Here is a 17,295-nt window from a genome sequence, read left to right on the forward strand (position 1 = left end):
CGATCTGGCAACGTTGCGGAGCTAGAGAAAGATAGCGCTATCTGCTTCGTCAAATGGTTAGTACACCAATGCTAATCAAATACTGACATTATAACGTGAACCTCTGTATTTACAAAGCAATATTAAATGGTGAACTCACTCTATGAATAGCTCTGTAGAGAGAGCAAGATAGGATGACAGTGGACTGTACACAAGTGAGCACGCTGAACAGAAGGAAGGCAGTAAAGTGGCCATGATTCACATGACCCACGCAATTGTTGATCCACGGACAATGGTGGTCCATTTTCAGCACACAGCGCCCACCTAAAATAGCAAACATAATTTCAAATAAGCACGAAAAATCTACATCAAAGATAAAATGAAGCAAACTGAATAGTTTCAATTATTCCCTTACAAGGTGATATTGTCTTACGATTACAGTTTACAACAAGTTGATATTGTATTCAGGAACGTACTTTTCCATCCAAAAGTTCGAACCTACACATACAACAACAATGAGATTATGGATGCCACCGTTGTCTACTTGGATGTATTTCTAGGCGTGAGTATAATGACTAGCTGAAATATTTTATATACTACATGTTGTTATTGATTATTTGAAAAGCAAGATAAAGCGAATGCTTGAAAGGCTGTACATTTCATAAGAACTAAATTTGAATAAAAATTATGACTCAGCTGTTGAACTTTTGTAATCATTCGATCAGGTACTTATTACCGGTTGCACAAAAGCCGGTTAAATTTTAATCGTGATCAATTCCAGTAGAACCAATTAGAAAAAGGATCTTTTTGAAATGGTCTTCTCTGAATTGGTTCACGTGAAATTAATCAGGATTAAAATCTGAGCGGCTTTTGTGAGAGAATTTTTTGCATTCCTCTGGGATTTAATCCTAATCCTCTGTGATTGGATAGAACCTTCCTGTATGAACTATAAATATATTATAATTTCTTCTTCCATAATAAATTTTTTATGCTTTTGTACTACAGAGCGAAGCTTGTTCTCCCGATATTTCATTCAATTTGAGAAATGTGATATAACTCAGACACGCACCTTTCCATGCAAATCCCAATAGAGATGAGAATTATTCAGAATATAAGTTGCATGCTCGAAATAATAACCATATACATTATTTCTGACCTCCAGTAACACGAAAAAAAAACAAAGTTTATTGGCCTTCTTTTAAAGTAATTAAATTGTGAGTGAAGTGGCCTTGCCCTGATGTTTATTAATAAGCAGTCTGTTGAAGGTTCACGCCCAGTTTATAGCGAATTTCAGTGAGTGATCCAGTTGAGAGTACCAGGATCCCTATCCTAGTACTGGAGCAGATATACAATCTATTCAATTGAGTGATCTATAATCTACAGTGCATATAGTTTGTTGTGTTTTCCACACTAATGAACATGGCTACTTCCAAAACTTCACATCAAAGGCAGATGAGAAGAAGGAAAAATGTGAATCGCCATTTCAAGAACTTTCTGGATAATACGTCATTACATGGGGTGAAGTATATTTTTGATGCGAACAGACATTGGATAGAACAATGTTTTTGGTGCATTGTCCTAATCGGCTTTATTATCTCATTATTTGCAATTTATAGGATGAAGATGAATAAATGGAAAGAGGATCCCATGACAATAGAGGTGGCAAACACTCCCCAACATATCTCTACCCTGCCTTATCCTGCTTTCACCATCTGCGGTCCACTACTTGTGACAAAGGAAGAAGTAGAATATCTTATGAATAAACTAGATGGTGATGAGATATACAAGATTTCAGACATCTTTGGTATGTCTAGAAAAGCATTTGATTTGATGTTCAACATAAGTTCAACTAGAAATGGTACAGATAGTAATTGGGAGAGATTTTTCATATCTAATTCAAGTCTTGATAACGTTCTTCATAACATCGCACTTAAATATTATCTACGCCTTACATCATTCGATTCTGGAATAGAACGTCTAATCTTCATGTTCAGGGGACTCTGCTGGTCCACCAACATGCTTCCACCTTCCAAGATTTACAACATGATTTGGACTCTGTACTGGGAAATATGTACGGACGTAACATCACGCTTGAATTGGATACTGAAATGATTCATGGATTTCCGTCGTTTGAAGAACATGAATCAAACAACTTTTATCCACCATTGAAGATACCAGTTTTAGTAGAGCGATTTCGATTGACAAGTTATTTACTGTATGATTCTAGAGATAATGAAGACATCACTTGTATTGGCAGAGATAATTCATTTCGGATCACAATTCACAATCCTTGGGATGTACCAAGTCCATTTATGAGATGGCATCGTATTCAGCCATCAACAAACTCTCTCATTCTCTTCGAACCAGAACTGATCGTGAAATATCCCGTGGATGATAACGAATTTCTGTACAATGTTCCATCTGCCAAGCAATGCTACAACACAACAGAGAAAACATTGGACTTTTTTCAATATTATACACAAAAAAACTGTTTAATGGAGTGCTCCACCAAAAGAGCTTTGAGAGAATGTGGATGTGTTCTGTTTTACATGCCACACAACGAATCAACATACGTATGTTCTGATGAATACAGCTCCTGTGCGGTGAATGTTGCCAAAGCCACTCATTATAACACAGGTGACAGGAAATTTTTGGATACCTGTGACTGTTTGCCATCTTGTAACTCCACTGACTATACGGTTATATCCTATGAGCTAGAGAGTTATAACGATTTGTTTTCGCAAACTTCCTGTACTAGAATTGCATTCAAAGAAAGTTTTTTCTATCCAAAAATTCGAACCTACACATACAGTAACAATGAGATGGTGGATGCCACCGTGGTCTACTTGGATGTATTTCTAGGCGTTAGTATAATGACTGTAGCCGAAATATTCTACTACATTTTGTTGTATGCTATTGATTGTTTGAAAAGCAAGATACAGGGAATTTTTGATGGACTGTACATGTCATAAGAACTAAATTTGAATAAAAGATTGTAACTGAATGTTTCCTTGTTCATTTCAACAACTACAGTACCATACAAACTTTCAAGAATAACTTCCAATCACCTTTATTTATTGACCTAAGATAGACTTTTAAAAAATTTTGAATGAGGTGAGCGGATTCACCTTAATGCCCAATAACTATCACTGTTTAAACTGAGCCATTTGTTAGTAAATTTAATATTAAATAAATTTCTAATTTAATTTTCAAATTGGAAATTTGAAAATTGAACAAGAAATTTGTTCAATCTTGGAATGAGAACATTGTAATAAATGTGACCATTTCATCATGTAGTCGATTAGCTTTGAACATAGATCGTACATCTACATTTACGCCAGGCCCTCACAAACACAGGCTAAAGCTGCGTACAGATATACGCGCCTCCAACCCGCTCCGCCCTCGTTCCACCATTGCTCCGCCCTCGTTTCGCCATCGCTCCGCAGTCGCACCGATCATGAGCGTTACGGGAGATGTTAGCTCTTCTCACGTTCCACTCTTGCTCCCCGGTCGATCATCAATCGATCTGCTCGAGTGACGTTCGATTGCGGAGCAGAGCGAAAGTCTGTACGCACCTTAAAGCCTACATGTGAGTCTCTCATAACGTAAGGGTATATATAAATGTACTGTAACTATACTGTATTATTTGTAAATTGTGAGAATAAATTGATTTGATTCGATTTAGACCTTAGTATGAGAAGATACGATTATTGTTTGAGAAGTAATTATAGTTATTAGTTCTGATTATCAAAGCCTAAACTATCAAAGTTTTTCATAAAGCCTATCCTGAATTTAGTTTGATTGATCCATATAATAAGTGAGGTTTAATACTGTGTACGTTTATACGCTATTCATAATCATGTCCCTGGCATCAAAATGAAGTCAAGATTTGTGGCTAGAATTCCAAGGAAACGGTAATTTTATTATTTATAATTATACAGTGTGAGCATAAATTATTGAACAGATTTCATAGGTGAATAAAAAAATAACAAATGAGTGTACTTACATGAATATTGATTTATTGAAAAGCCAATTTCAAATAGTTTTATTTAGAACACATGAAAAGTTCAACAAATTTCTACATGAGCACCTTTTGTTGCACGTAAAATATCTAGACGATATTCAATTTCACGCCATACATTGTCGATTATTTCTGGAGTGATGTCCTGAATTACGGCTACAATTCTTCGTTTTAGTTCGTCAATATAACGTAGCTTCGTTGCATACACCTTATTTTTGACAAATCCCCAAAGGAAGAAATCGAGTGGTGTAATATCAGGGGATCGAGGAGGCCAGGAAATCGGTCCACCGCGGCCAATCCAACGTTCAGGAAATTGTCCATCCAGGTAATTTCGAACTTGTAGACCCCAATGTGGAGGTGCCCCATCTTGTTGGTAGTAAACATTTGGCTGTCGATATTCGATTTGTGTTACTGCATACTCTTGTAGCATGTCAAGATACGAAGCACTAGTCACGGTAGGCTCGGCGAAAAAGAACGGGCCGATAACGCCAACGCACACCAAACATTAACCTTGGGGCTATCACGTTCAACCTCTTGAACAACATGAGGGTTTTCGCTACCCCAAATCCGACAATTATAACGGTTAACAACACCGTTGACATGGGAGGTAGTTTCGTCAGAGAAGATAACCTTTCTTAAAAAATCATTATCTTCTTCAACTTTGTTCAGAATTTCGACAGCGAAATTGTACCGGCGTGGTTTATCGTCTTCTTTAATGTTATGCAACAATTGAATTTTGTACGCATGCAATTTTAGGCGTTTGTGTAGCACTTTCACAATTGTCGACTGCGGTATGCCAAGTTCTAAACTCGCACGACGAGTCGATTTACTTGGGCTTCTCAGAAATGCTTCCCTTACTCGATCGACTACTTCCTCGGATACAGTAGGCCTGCCAGCACCTTTCATGTGCAAAACATTTCCTGTGTCTTTTAATTGTTGATACCAACGTTTAATGGAGTTGTTAGAAGGAGGATCACGGCCATACTCTAAACGAAAACGTCTTTGAACAGTAATAACCGATTTGCTTTCGTGAAACCACAGAACGCACATAGCTTTCTCCTGCACGGTAGCCATTGCTCAACTGAGGCTCTGTCACCCCCACCATTGAGCCGACTGTGTTTCGATGATATTTTTTTATTCACCTATGAAATGTGTTCAATAATTTATGCTCACCCGGTATTATTCTATTAAATATATCATTCAAAAACCAAAATCTGAATATAGCTATAGAAATAAAAATCTTAGTACCCTTTTTGAAATATTTATTTTTGTGATTAAATATTTCAATAAGGGTTCTAAGATTTTTATTTTTATTTCTATTTCTATAAAAGTATCCCTATACAGAAAAGAGCTGAATATAGTTGTCTGATGTACTGCATTTATCTCGATTCCCCAATTTTCATGTTAAATTTTGTGAAATCTCTGGCTTCTTTGAACTCATCTTACTAATTTCAAAACTACTTATAGTCAATTTGATTCAATGCACGTGAAAGGAAGAACCCTGGTGTACAATTGGAGACAATGTAAATTAGATGCTGACTTTATAACGCGAATCTGACTCAAATTCCGTCACAATACCTCAAAATAAGAACTAAGACTCAGATCTACCTTAATCAGTCGATCCATGCATCTACCATGAGTATCCGTGATAAAAACTCTAGATCGTTCAGGTACGCAATTTCCAAACTATTCAAAAATAGGGCTTTTTATTCGATTGAGGAGATGTTGGCAGCTGATATTTCATGTTAATATTTGAATTCTGTTGGCTGTGATAGTATTTGACTGTTTTGAGTACCTACCTATGTGAAATGTATGTATAATGTATATGTTTACCTGATGACTTTGTCAATACATCTATTTGTTCACGGCAATAAAAACATTTTGAATTTGAATCAGTTAATTCCATCAAATCGTTAACGAATCGAGATTCCTCAAGATTTATTTATTTATTTACAACAATATGGGAGCATACGGGAAAACCCCAAGAATTGCTCCCCAACCAAAAAAAAAATACAATAATCACTTTACAAATAAATTTAAAATCTAGAGAAACAAACAAGGAAAAAAACTATTTCATATTAGTGAAGAAAAAAATGTTATGAGAAATTAAATATACTGAAAACAAAATAATATACTGAATACTAGAGACTATACTATATACTAGAAACCATTTACAATATGAGAGGAATCAAGAAATTACAAACAACATTCCAAGAATGATGTGAATTATATGCTGAGAATTAAGAATAAGAATGAGGTGAATGATAACAGAGCTAAGAATAAAAAGAAGTCAACTACTAAATATGGTACACTATGTAAGTTGATGAAGTCTAGCGTGGGAAAAATAGGTGTCTACATTGGGTGAAGCTGCTTACATGCCTTCTTGAACTGACTGGGATGCATATGAAAAAGGTCTAGGTGAAAACTATGGTAATTATAAAGATTCATCATGCGGTTGATTGGAGAATTGAAGTGACTATTGGAGTTGCATTGGGGAGGAAGAAATCTGAAGCCGGAACGCCGTGAAACTGAAGACACATATATATATTCAGCAATGAAAGGAGGTAGGTTTATTGAACACGATTGTTCAATATATTATATAGGAACAAAAGCAATTTACAGCTCCTAGATGCTTCCAGGGATTGCATATCGAATATGGCTTTTAGGTTAGCTGTGGGAAAATTGAAAGGACAGAACATTTTGAAACGCTTGAAATATACAAACCTTAGAAATTTACTTTGAATTCTTTCTAATTCCAGCTTAAGAGAGGCGAGATATGGATGCCATACTTCAGAGCAGTAGTTTAATAAACTTCTAATAAGTGTCTTATATAATAGGATAAGAATATTGTGATTATCAAATTGAAAGCAGGTTCTCCGAATGAATCCAATCTGTTGACATGCTCTGGAACATAAACTTCTCACATGATGATTGAAATTGAGCTCAGGATCAAAAATTACACCAACGTCTTTAAAATGATCCACTCTCTTAATTATTTGGTTATTGATTCTATAGGTGGGAATTTGCGGATCTCTTTGTCTTGTGAAAGACAGCGTAGCACATTTACCAATATTAACTCTGAGCTGATTTCTCAAGCATCAATCAAACAAACTATCTACATCACTTTTAAGCAGCTGACAATCAGTTTCAGACCTAATCACCCTGAAGATCTTCACATGTCTGCATACAGCAGACAAGACGAATGCTTTATGACAGCCGGCAAATCGTTAATGAATATTATGAAGAGCAAAGGCCCCAAATTTGAACCCTGTGGAACGCCTGATGGGCTACTGAAAGATCTGGAATGAAGAACACCAGCAGAAACAAACTGATTCCGATCAGACAGATAGGAGAGAATAAATCTAGCACTTGACAGTGAAAACCCAAAGGATGACAATTTCCGGAACAGAATTGTGTGGTTTAAAGTATCAAAAGCTTTTGATAAATCTGTATACACAGTGTCAACACGAGTACCTGCATCAAGACAAGCTGATACCTCACTCCGGAAATGCAATAAATTAGTCACTGTAGACCTGCCTGGCAAAAATCCATGCTGGCTATCAGCAATCCACGGTTCTATATGATTGAATATTTTTTTATAAATACATTTTTCGAAAATCTTTGCAAAACAATTGATAATTGATATTGGACGGTAGTTTTCAACAGATTGTCTGCTCCCAGCTTTAAAAATGGGAATTACTTTGGCTTGCTTCCACAGATTAGGGAACGTTGATCTTTTCAGTGCTAGATTGAAAATGAACTCAAGCGGTTATATAAACAAATCAGAGCAGCCCTTGATGACATACGGTGGAACCAAGTCTGGACCAACAGATCCATTACCTTTCAAGCTCCGTATAGAATTAACTATATCATTCATTGAGATAGAATTCAAGTGGAAAGGGGAGTGACCAATTGTGTTATCAAACGCCTCTGGGATCTCAGTACCTGTGACAAAAGTATTATTCCATCGCATAAAGTTCTCTGACCGCTTACTCTTCCCATTATTATTTATATATGACCAGAAGTTCCTCATGTCACCACCATTCTTGACTGAACTGAATTCATGTAAGCCTGATAAGCTTGAGAAATTTTAAGTTTCAAAGCAGATCTCAATCTTCTAAATTCCTCGTCGTGATAAGCTTTATCACTCTCAGAGATTTATCAATCTTATCTATACTATAATAAAGGAAAGAACTGGCTTATACACGTGCGGGATAGGAAAATTGTGTTCGACGCATCATCACGTCTGAAATACTGGACTGATTAACTTGAAATGTTAAAGACACTTAATTAACTGAGGATGATTATAAACCTATTTTCAATTCTTCAAGATTTCATTACGTCAAGTTTCCAGTTTGTCAATTTTTAAAATAGACCCTTGCGGAGCACGGGTTTCCTGCTAGTCAATAATAATCTTATCAACAATACTCACATCTTCGACAATGATGAGAGCGTGGCGCTTTGAAGCCCTCGCATATTTTACAGTACTGAAGATGCACTTCATCTCTGGCATTTTCCTGTAACAAAGAAACATTGTTCAATACACTTGGCTTATATTCTTCAAGTCAACTACTATAGTGAGATTGACGTTATAAAGTATGTGGAAATGATTGGACGACATGGTTTCCAATTTTCTGTTCCCACAGTCTTCTATAGTAGATAGAATAGAATAGAATGACTGCCTTTATTTTTGACCTAGGAGGGCGAAGTTAGGGCGCAGTCAGCCCTCTCTTACACTTAACCCTCCAATACAATATTAAATTATAATTTAACAAGCAATACTCAGTAAAAAAATAGAACAACAATATTTTAAATGAAAAAGTAAAAATAATAATAAGTGGAATAGTTGAATAAACTTGAAAGTAGAGCATTCTTAAAATGTAAAATAACAAAGATCTGTTGGAAAATAAATACAAAATTTATGACGGAATGATAGGATCGAAGAAGCAGAGAAGAGAAATATGGCTACAAACCTTATAAGCAAGATGAGAAAGTAAGGAAATTAATATTAAATACTTCTAGCATGAAATTAATTATATAGCTGTGATTCAAGTCATTCCGGTATATCCTATATAATATTAATTGTTGATTATTGTTGATAATTAAAGACAAAGTTTAGAAATTGAAAAAGTTTTGGGCAATAGCCTGTTTTTTCTTTTCTGATTATTGTATAGTTTGCTATATCCAATAAATAAATAATGATAAAATAATGAAACACTAGAATATTGCCTAAAAATACCACGAATTTATTGAGAAGTTACATAGGCCTACATGTTTTAACATCAATGGTGTCATCTTCTAGAAATACCACTATATCTCTACAAAAACAGTATCTCAAATACATTATATTCACCAAGAAAAAATAGCTTCTAATGATTTACAATAAATTTTCATAATAGAAATTAAAATAATATTCTGGTAATTCATTTTTGACCGAGCGAAGTGAGGTCTAAGATTCAAGTCGACGGCTTTCTTTTTCTCTTTATGTTTATATGTTTAAATGTTTATATTTATGTTTATTATATGTTCCACATTTACAGCGAAACGCAGCAATAGATTTTAATGAAATTTGACATGTATGTTCCTTTTTGAATTTTGCGTCGACGTATATATAGGGTTTTTTGAAATTTTGCATTTTAAGGATAAATCAAAAGGAAAAGGAGTCTCCTTCTAACGCCAATATTACAGTAAAAATCAGACTATAGAATTATTCATAATAAATCAGCTGTCGAGTGGATTATATTAATTGCATGCAATTGCTTATGCAATTAATATCTCAATGTAACTTGGTAAAAAATCAGCTGCTGTGTGGACTATTAATTGCATGCCTATTGAATGCAATTTTTATGTACTATTAAAGGAACTATTGATTGCATGCAACAGCGCATGAAATTAATAACTAAAATAACATAGTATTGTCTCTCGAACTTTCTCTGCTTTGAACTCGGGCTGACCTGTTGCCAGTATGTCTTGAAGGAGATTAGCTTTTGATGTTAGCATTTTTGATACACCAACCCCAACAGCCATTAGCCGTTTTCACACCTATATCTCGCCGACATGACATACAGACAGGATTTACTCTGATGAACAGTATAAGAGGAGGCTGTGGTTTATAACTGCGCGAGGTATACTGTTCACAGAACTACTAGTTCATTATATGTGTTTGTAGCATTCAAACGATTTGGCAATGGTGCGTAGTTGAAAAAGAATAGAGCTATCTGCTTGGTCTAATGCCAGACAAGGATAGCAAAACAACGTTAACCACAGGTACTGACTTTATAACGTGAACCTCGCTAAAGACGGTGAATCAATTTCTTCCACTTTATACAAATTGTCGGATAGTGAATGGCTCGTTTAAGACGTGTAACTTACCGGCGCCCATTTCAATGGCAGAAAGCCAGGCCCCTCGAAGATTGCACTGAGGAAGTTGTAAATGATGAGCATGCAGCCTGCAAGGAAGACAGCCATGTTGACGAAGCCACCGATCGAACTGTCGGGTGGCCACCACATACTGCAGCACGATATTGTCGCGTACATCACCAGTTTCGTAATACCTGCAAAACAAAGTAAATATTAAGTAAACTACCTATTTATGTAAAATATTCATATTTGTATTTTGTGAATATTTATATTTACAATAATTCAATAATATAAAATATTTGTATTCAATTTAAATATTCATACCAAGTTGATAACGATAATCTTCACGAATCATTTTAAGATCTTCATGATTTTTATTTCACAAAAAAACTGAAAAAATATTATTTCATCGCAAGACCGATGACCGATTTGGATAACGTAGCCTACAAACATCTAATAGGTACTTTACTATATTTAGCTACACTAATATTGTTTTTCTAATGGAAAAACCTTCATCACTAGCAACCCTGATAAGGAGAAAAAAGATTTAAATAGCTTTTACAATACCTTGACAAAAATACTGGATGTAGAAAGTAGATTCGGAGAAATTGTGGGGGCTTGCAAGTAAATTAGGCTAACTTTATTGTATTTGATGAAAATAGGTTATAACCTAATGTTGCAAACTGAAATCAAGGTACATACTCTTCTTTCAAGCTTGCTATTTCTGAAAAGTTCTATAACCTTGTCTTAAGTGCTGATTTTTGGACAGAGGGTACTTTAGTTAAAAAATCTACTCCAACAAGTGTGAAAAACAACAATCAACCACAAGTTTTTTAGGCAAACAAAAGCAGGCTCCTCGCCAGAAAGACTGATGGATCCAAGTCTACAAATACTTTTCAGTAATATACAGTGTTTGAGTAATAAAGTTTATCAAGTTGAAGCAATTGATCAATTTGATGAATATGATATTTTATGCTTCTCTGAGCACTGGCAGAGGGGGTGTGATTTGCAACAGATTAAAATAAAAGACCTTGAACTGATGTCTGATTTCTCACGTAGAGTGCTTCACAATGGTAGAGTAGCAATTTTCGCTGCTGAGAGTGTAGAAATATGCTCAGTAGATTTAGATAGCTTCTGCATAGAGGGTAAGCATGAATTTGCATGCATAGCATTACTGAATGATAAACTGTGTATTGTAGTAGTATACCGGCCACCATCTGGAGATATTGACAGCTTTTCTAATGTATTGGAATTGAGCATCTTGAACATCGTTTTCCTGGTTTTGACATTGTGATGGGAGGTGATTTTAACATCAATGTGCTTGTTGAGGACAAAAAACAACTGATTTTAATAACTTGTTGAGATCAAGGAACTTATACTTGACAATACATCAGCCTACTAGGCTGGCAGCTTGCCTGGATAATGTTGCCACTAACCTGAAAGTGGATGTGAATATTTGGTGTAAGGTTATGAACTATGTTCTTGGTGATCATGATGCGATAAGGTGTAGGGTGGTGACCTCCCCAACTTCTCATCTCCGACCAGGAGACAACCTGCCACTTCAACCAATGGTGACCAGAATTATCTCTAGGAGTTCTTTTGAGCGTTTCTGCTGTTTGATTGATCATGTGGATTGGTTTCTACTGCTTCCGCACTCTCTGGATGCTCAGCCCACATTTACAGCATTCTTCAATCGGCTCTTGGGTAAGTTCAACTCAGCCTTCCCACTCAGAGTACTGAAGCAAGCTGAGAGAGGACGAACATCACCATTAAGCCAAGATCTTATTAATCTGAGAGACTTGGTCCTGATGGCCTATGAAAGGTTTCGACAGGAGTGCTCAAGCGACTCGAAGTCGATGTATCAGAGACTGAAAATCAGATACCATCTAGAAACTAGGCAGGCTGGGCTTTCCTACAATGTAGACATTATCAATGGGGCCTCAAATAAGTCTGTCAGCCTTGAATGTGATCCGAAGTGAGACAAAAGCATCTGCCCCAACAAGTGTCCCACTGTCTTCGGAGGAGCTGAGCAACCACTGGATTGACTCTATCCAGCACATCAGGGAGAGGATTGCTGTTTCTCCGGAGGCATCAGCATCACCAACACAACTGCTGAGAGAATCCAGGCAGCCACCAGCGGCTACCCTGACTTGGCGCAGTGTCACACCAGAGGACATCTTGAGGATCGCATCCAGTATGAAGAGCTCTGCCAGTAAAGACTTTTATTATATGTCTAGTAGGTTTGTTAAAAGTATTATTAAGCTGATTGTCGTTCCCCTGACATACTGTATAAACCTATGTTTAGCTCTATCTGTTTTTCATATCCAGCTTAAATTGGCAAAAACTATTCCAGTTTTTAAAAAAAGGTGATAGATGTGACCACAACAGTTACAGGCCAATATCTATATTACCTATACTCTCCAAGATATTCGAGATTGTAATAGCAGAGCAGCTATATGAATTTTGTGAAGTTAATGGCTTATTTGCAGGTACGCAGTTTGGATTCAGAGCAGGGAGGTCCACTGTTGAGGCTGTGGGATATTTAATCTTAAAAGTAATTGATAGTTTGGAGGGAGGAGGTCTTGCTGGGTTGACTCTCTGTGATCTCAGCAAGGCTTTTGATACCCTAGACCATGACATCTTAATGTTCAAGCTCTCTGCCTATGGCATAGTTGGCAGTCCTCTGGTGCTTCTCTGCTCCTACCTGTAGGGTCGTCAGCAGACTGTCTCCGCTAATGGGATGAGGTCGCGGGTGAGATTGGTGACCTGTGGGGTGCCCCAGGGCTCTGCAATGGGGCCTCTGTCGTTTGTGATCATGATAAACGATGTCGCTCTCTCCAGACACAGGACAGTGGTATGCTATGCTGATACCTCATTATTGGACACCAATGGGGACTTGGCTGACCTACGTGGACTAATGCAGGCATCAGAGGGGACCGTGGCTGACTGGTTCCGAGCGAATAGAGTTCTGCTTAACAGCGAGAAGACCCAGTCCATTGTGTTCAGCCTCAGTACAACTTCCCCTCGATGAAGTTCTTGGGCTTTACAATGGACCTTGCTTGGGGAGATCACATTCAGGGTGTCTGTTGCAGGCTCAATAGAGTGCTGTTCCTGCTGAGGTGTCTGAGAGGTTGCATCCCGGGGGCCCATCATCGCATGTGCTACTTCGCCTTCTTCCATAGCGTGATGGCTTCTGGTATCACACTGTGGGGTGGTGCCACCGAGGTAAAAAGGATATTGCTGGTGCAGAAGAAAGCCATAAGAAATTTGTGTGGGGTTGATTATCTGGCAAATTGCAAGCCACTATTTGTAAGGGAGCGCATAATGACAGTCTTCAACCTCTACATTTTCAGGTCTGCAATTGCAGCTTTTCGGGGACTTGTTGCCTTGCCTACCAGAGGTGACTTTCATCGGCATGACACCAGGAACAGGCTCAGGCTGAACCTCCCTTACTGTAGAGTGGGGAGGACTGAGAGCAGCTTGGCCTACCAGCCAGTGAGGATCCTCAACAAGCTGCCCATTTCCGCCAGAGGTTTGCCTGAGGCGGTCTTGAGGAGGAGACTGGAGACGTTCCTGCATGATAATCCTTTTTAACTCCTTAAGCAAATTTTTTTAATGTGACACGGCAACTGTAAATACCTAACTACTTCTAGCAATAGTGCATTTGCCTGAGGTTTGGATGTTTATTGTGTGTATTTTTGTGTTTTTTACTTTCTGTAACTTTTTACGTTCTGACTGACCATCTAAGGACTTGGTTTTATTTATCTTGACGTGTTCCCTTATGGACATGCCCTGGCGGCATGTCTGTGCTATAAACAAAACCATTATTATTATTTTGAAAAAATTTCTTCTTTCATACTAATAAATTTATGTTTTCTCGTCTTATTTCAAATAGTTTGTGAAATTTGAAAGGGGATTAACATTTCAAAAAATAGTCTATTTCTGTCGGTACGTTACAATATTGAAAAATGCTGTTCACTAAACCTCAATCACAAGATTTTGATTGTTCTTATATTCTTATAAGCTCAAATTTAAAAAAACTTATATGTTAATATTTTAAACTCACCTAGTGCGGCTAGTGGGCCCCAATGACACAGCCTTTTTACTGGACCAACACACATGATTGGCTTTTTTATTTTAATTTAGGACGATTGATAACTATCTCAAATGATAACAATTTCATTAGCTGATATAAAAAGCTTAAATTGAATCCTACATTTTATTTTTATGGCAAACGTTTTTCTTAATAGGTTACTGCACATTTTATTCCACTAACATTCGACCTAACCTAAATATAAAATTGTAAACATTGGTGAAAAAGGCCAAATGAAAACAATGATAAAAGAGGATAATAATGCAGAAGAGATAACATTGATATTATCTAATCCTTTCAAATTACAGAAATATGTTTTGATTTAAATTTAAAAAAAGAAAAGTATAGTCAAAAACGAAAAGTTTTATCTCACAAACACAAATTCACTCATCGGTCATCGCAAATCGCAATCCCATTGGTCAGCGGGTCAGCGTTCCAGAATTCAGAGCTTCAGAGCAAGCGGTAAAGGAACACAGCTGGTATGAAAAGCGCGGCTTACAAAATTCGAAACGGTTCAAGTCGATTACAGCATGTACTGTAATTACAACAATAGAGAATAAAACATCATTTGTATGCTCATTGCTCTTTCATAAATATTCTAGGATAATAGGAGGTTGAAGACACAGCAGTCTTTAATGGAAAAGAAATGATCATTACCAACCATGATCATTATTTTTGAGTGTTGGATTACTTTTTCCCCAGATAATCCTTTAAACACTCACACCTAAAATAGTATAAGCCTACACTATAAAACATCATGTTATCAATTCGACTCTTTAATCTTACAATTAAAAGTAGTTCTGTGAACATTAGACCTCACGCAGTATTCTCATCCACAAGTACCTACCTGATTGAAACTATAATCATAGAGAAACAATAGCATATTAAGTAAATATCCCATGGTATAGGGCGTTTATGTCGCCCTTTTTACTGTTTAACTTTTACTGTTATCTCAAGTTCATAGTCCACGTAGTTCTCTCCTGTGAAGCTTTATGACGCTGGTAGTCTCTCATATTGTGCCGTTCATACACTCTTACCCGGTCAAAACAGTAGAAATCAACAATAATCGACAGTAATCAGCTTGAAATAACAGTAAAAGTTGCGACATAAACGCCCTATGCGCTATACCATGGGATATCTACTTACGCTATTGTTTATCTATGCTCTAATAGACCTTATGGAAATACAGCAATAGATTGGCTTCTTCACACATCTGTGTGATCACTTGTCAGCTGATTTATGATGAATAATTCTATAGTCTGATTTTTACTCTAATATTGGCGTATGAAGGAGGCTCCCTTTTCCTTTCATATTATCCTTGAAATGCAAAATTTCCAAAATCCTTGTATTTACAATTTACATCGACGCGCAATTAAAAAAGGAACATACCTGTCAAATTTCATGAAAATTATTACCGCGTTTCGCCGTAAATGCGCAACATATAAACATTTAATATCAAGAGAAATGCCAAACCGTCGACTTGAATCTTAGACCTCACTTTGCTCGGTCAATTATTATTGAAAAATTGAGTACCTACCGGTACTAGTTGTTCCTAGTTTGATTTTTATAATACTGTTTACTGTATAGTACCGGTAGGTACCCTATGTAAGTTGTATCTACTATATAGTAGGTAGCCTACCTATACTAAAACTGCAGACATATCACATCTTTTATTATACGGTACCTAACTACCTTGCTATATTATTCCTTTTTCACTAGAGTGTAGTAAGAAACTCCTGAGATAACTTTCATATAATATTACAGTACATGAAGAATATAAGGCAACAGTTTTGCTTACCTTATATTTAATAAATGGAATTAGTCTAAATTCAAAATCTAAAAATAAAAATCCATGATTTGACTAGATTCACTATTACTTTCTGGTTCACACTAAATCAAATGCTTAGGTTAGCTTAGGATACGTGGTCTCTTGCATTAACAGGACCTTTGTTTAAATGAATTCAATACTCTTCTGTTGCATAGCCTACTATGTACTTAATATAAACAAGAACTGCAATGAAAACCTATTTTTTGTAATTGAGTTGTTCCTAGTTGAAATGTTATTTTATAATGTGATCTAATTATCTAGTAGGGAAAGTGGTTTAATAAAATAGTATTTACCGTATAAATTTCGTGAATTTAAAATAAGATTAAGACCTAGCCACACGGAGAGTAATCTGCGATCTGAAGATATGGAGGCATAAATCGCTCCCTAAGATTTAAAAATATAAATACCTACCTATAGGATGACAGATCGCTATGCGTGTGGACGGGCCCTTACATTTTTATGCTGAAAACGTTATTGCATTATTCCGTGGTTCCTTTATAGTATGTGTAGGTCTAATCTAGAAAAATTATTTTTAAAAGTCAGGTGAAGTGATCCAACTTTACCGGTACTAAAATTGAAAGTTTTCCAAAGAAAAATCATAAATGTATTAATTTTATTTCTAAAAACTACACTGCTACTTGATCAGATTGTCACCTTACTTTAGTAGAATGAGAAATCAGGGAATAGGCTGGTAAAAAAGTGTCAAATAAAATATATCTTTGATTTATTCTCTGACAAAAATACACGACGAGGCATCAAGTATAAGCATAATCTATTTAAGGTAGGCCAATAGCTAGCTTGATAATCACGTAACATAACATCTAACAAATATATAAATACATTGATTTTTATTAAAATAATATAATATTAGAAATCACATATAATTTCAAATGTTTGAAAGGTGTGGTTGTTCAGAGAAGCATTGGCGTTTCTTAGTATTTCACTGTGAGTCTAGCCGATACAGGTCGCTCATGAAGCACGATAAATAATGACAAATTTGTGCATTTCTATTAC

At 36.3% G+C, this 17,295-nt stretch overlaps 1 protein-coding gene across 1 annotated transcript in view; it reads right to left on the reverse strand.

Moving 5' to 3' along the window:
* The window catches only part of LOC111045497 (palmitoyltransferase ZDHHC6), a 30,852-nt gene extending 15,994 nt beyond the window's left edge, over positions 1-14,858 (reverse strand). Inside the window, exons 1-4 of the mRNA XM_039420683.1 lie at positions 14,427-14,858; positions 10,373-10,554; positions 8,433-8,517; positions 140-303 (exon numbers count right to left, since the gene is read on the reverse strand). Of these exons, the coding sequence (XP_039276617.1) occupies positions 140-303; positions 8,433-8,517; positions 10,373-10,554; positions 14,427-14,481 (486 nt within the window). The 5' untranslated portion in view covers positions 14,482-14,858. The remainder of the gene's footprint in view (positions 1-139; positions 304-8,432; positions 8,518-10,372; positions 10,555-14,426) is intronic.
* Positions 14,859-17,295: the final 2,437 nt, after the last annotated feature.

Source organism: Nilaparvata lugens, chromosome 2, assembly GCF_014356525.2.
Source record: "Nilaparvata lugens isolate BPH chromosome 2, ASM1435652v1, whole genome shotgun sequence".
NCBI classification, from domain to species: Eukaryota; Metazoa; Arthropoda; class Insecta; order Hemiptera; family Delphacidae; genus Nilaparvata; species Nilaparvata lugens.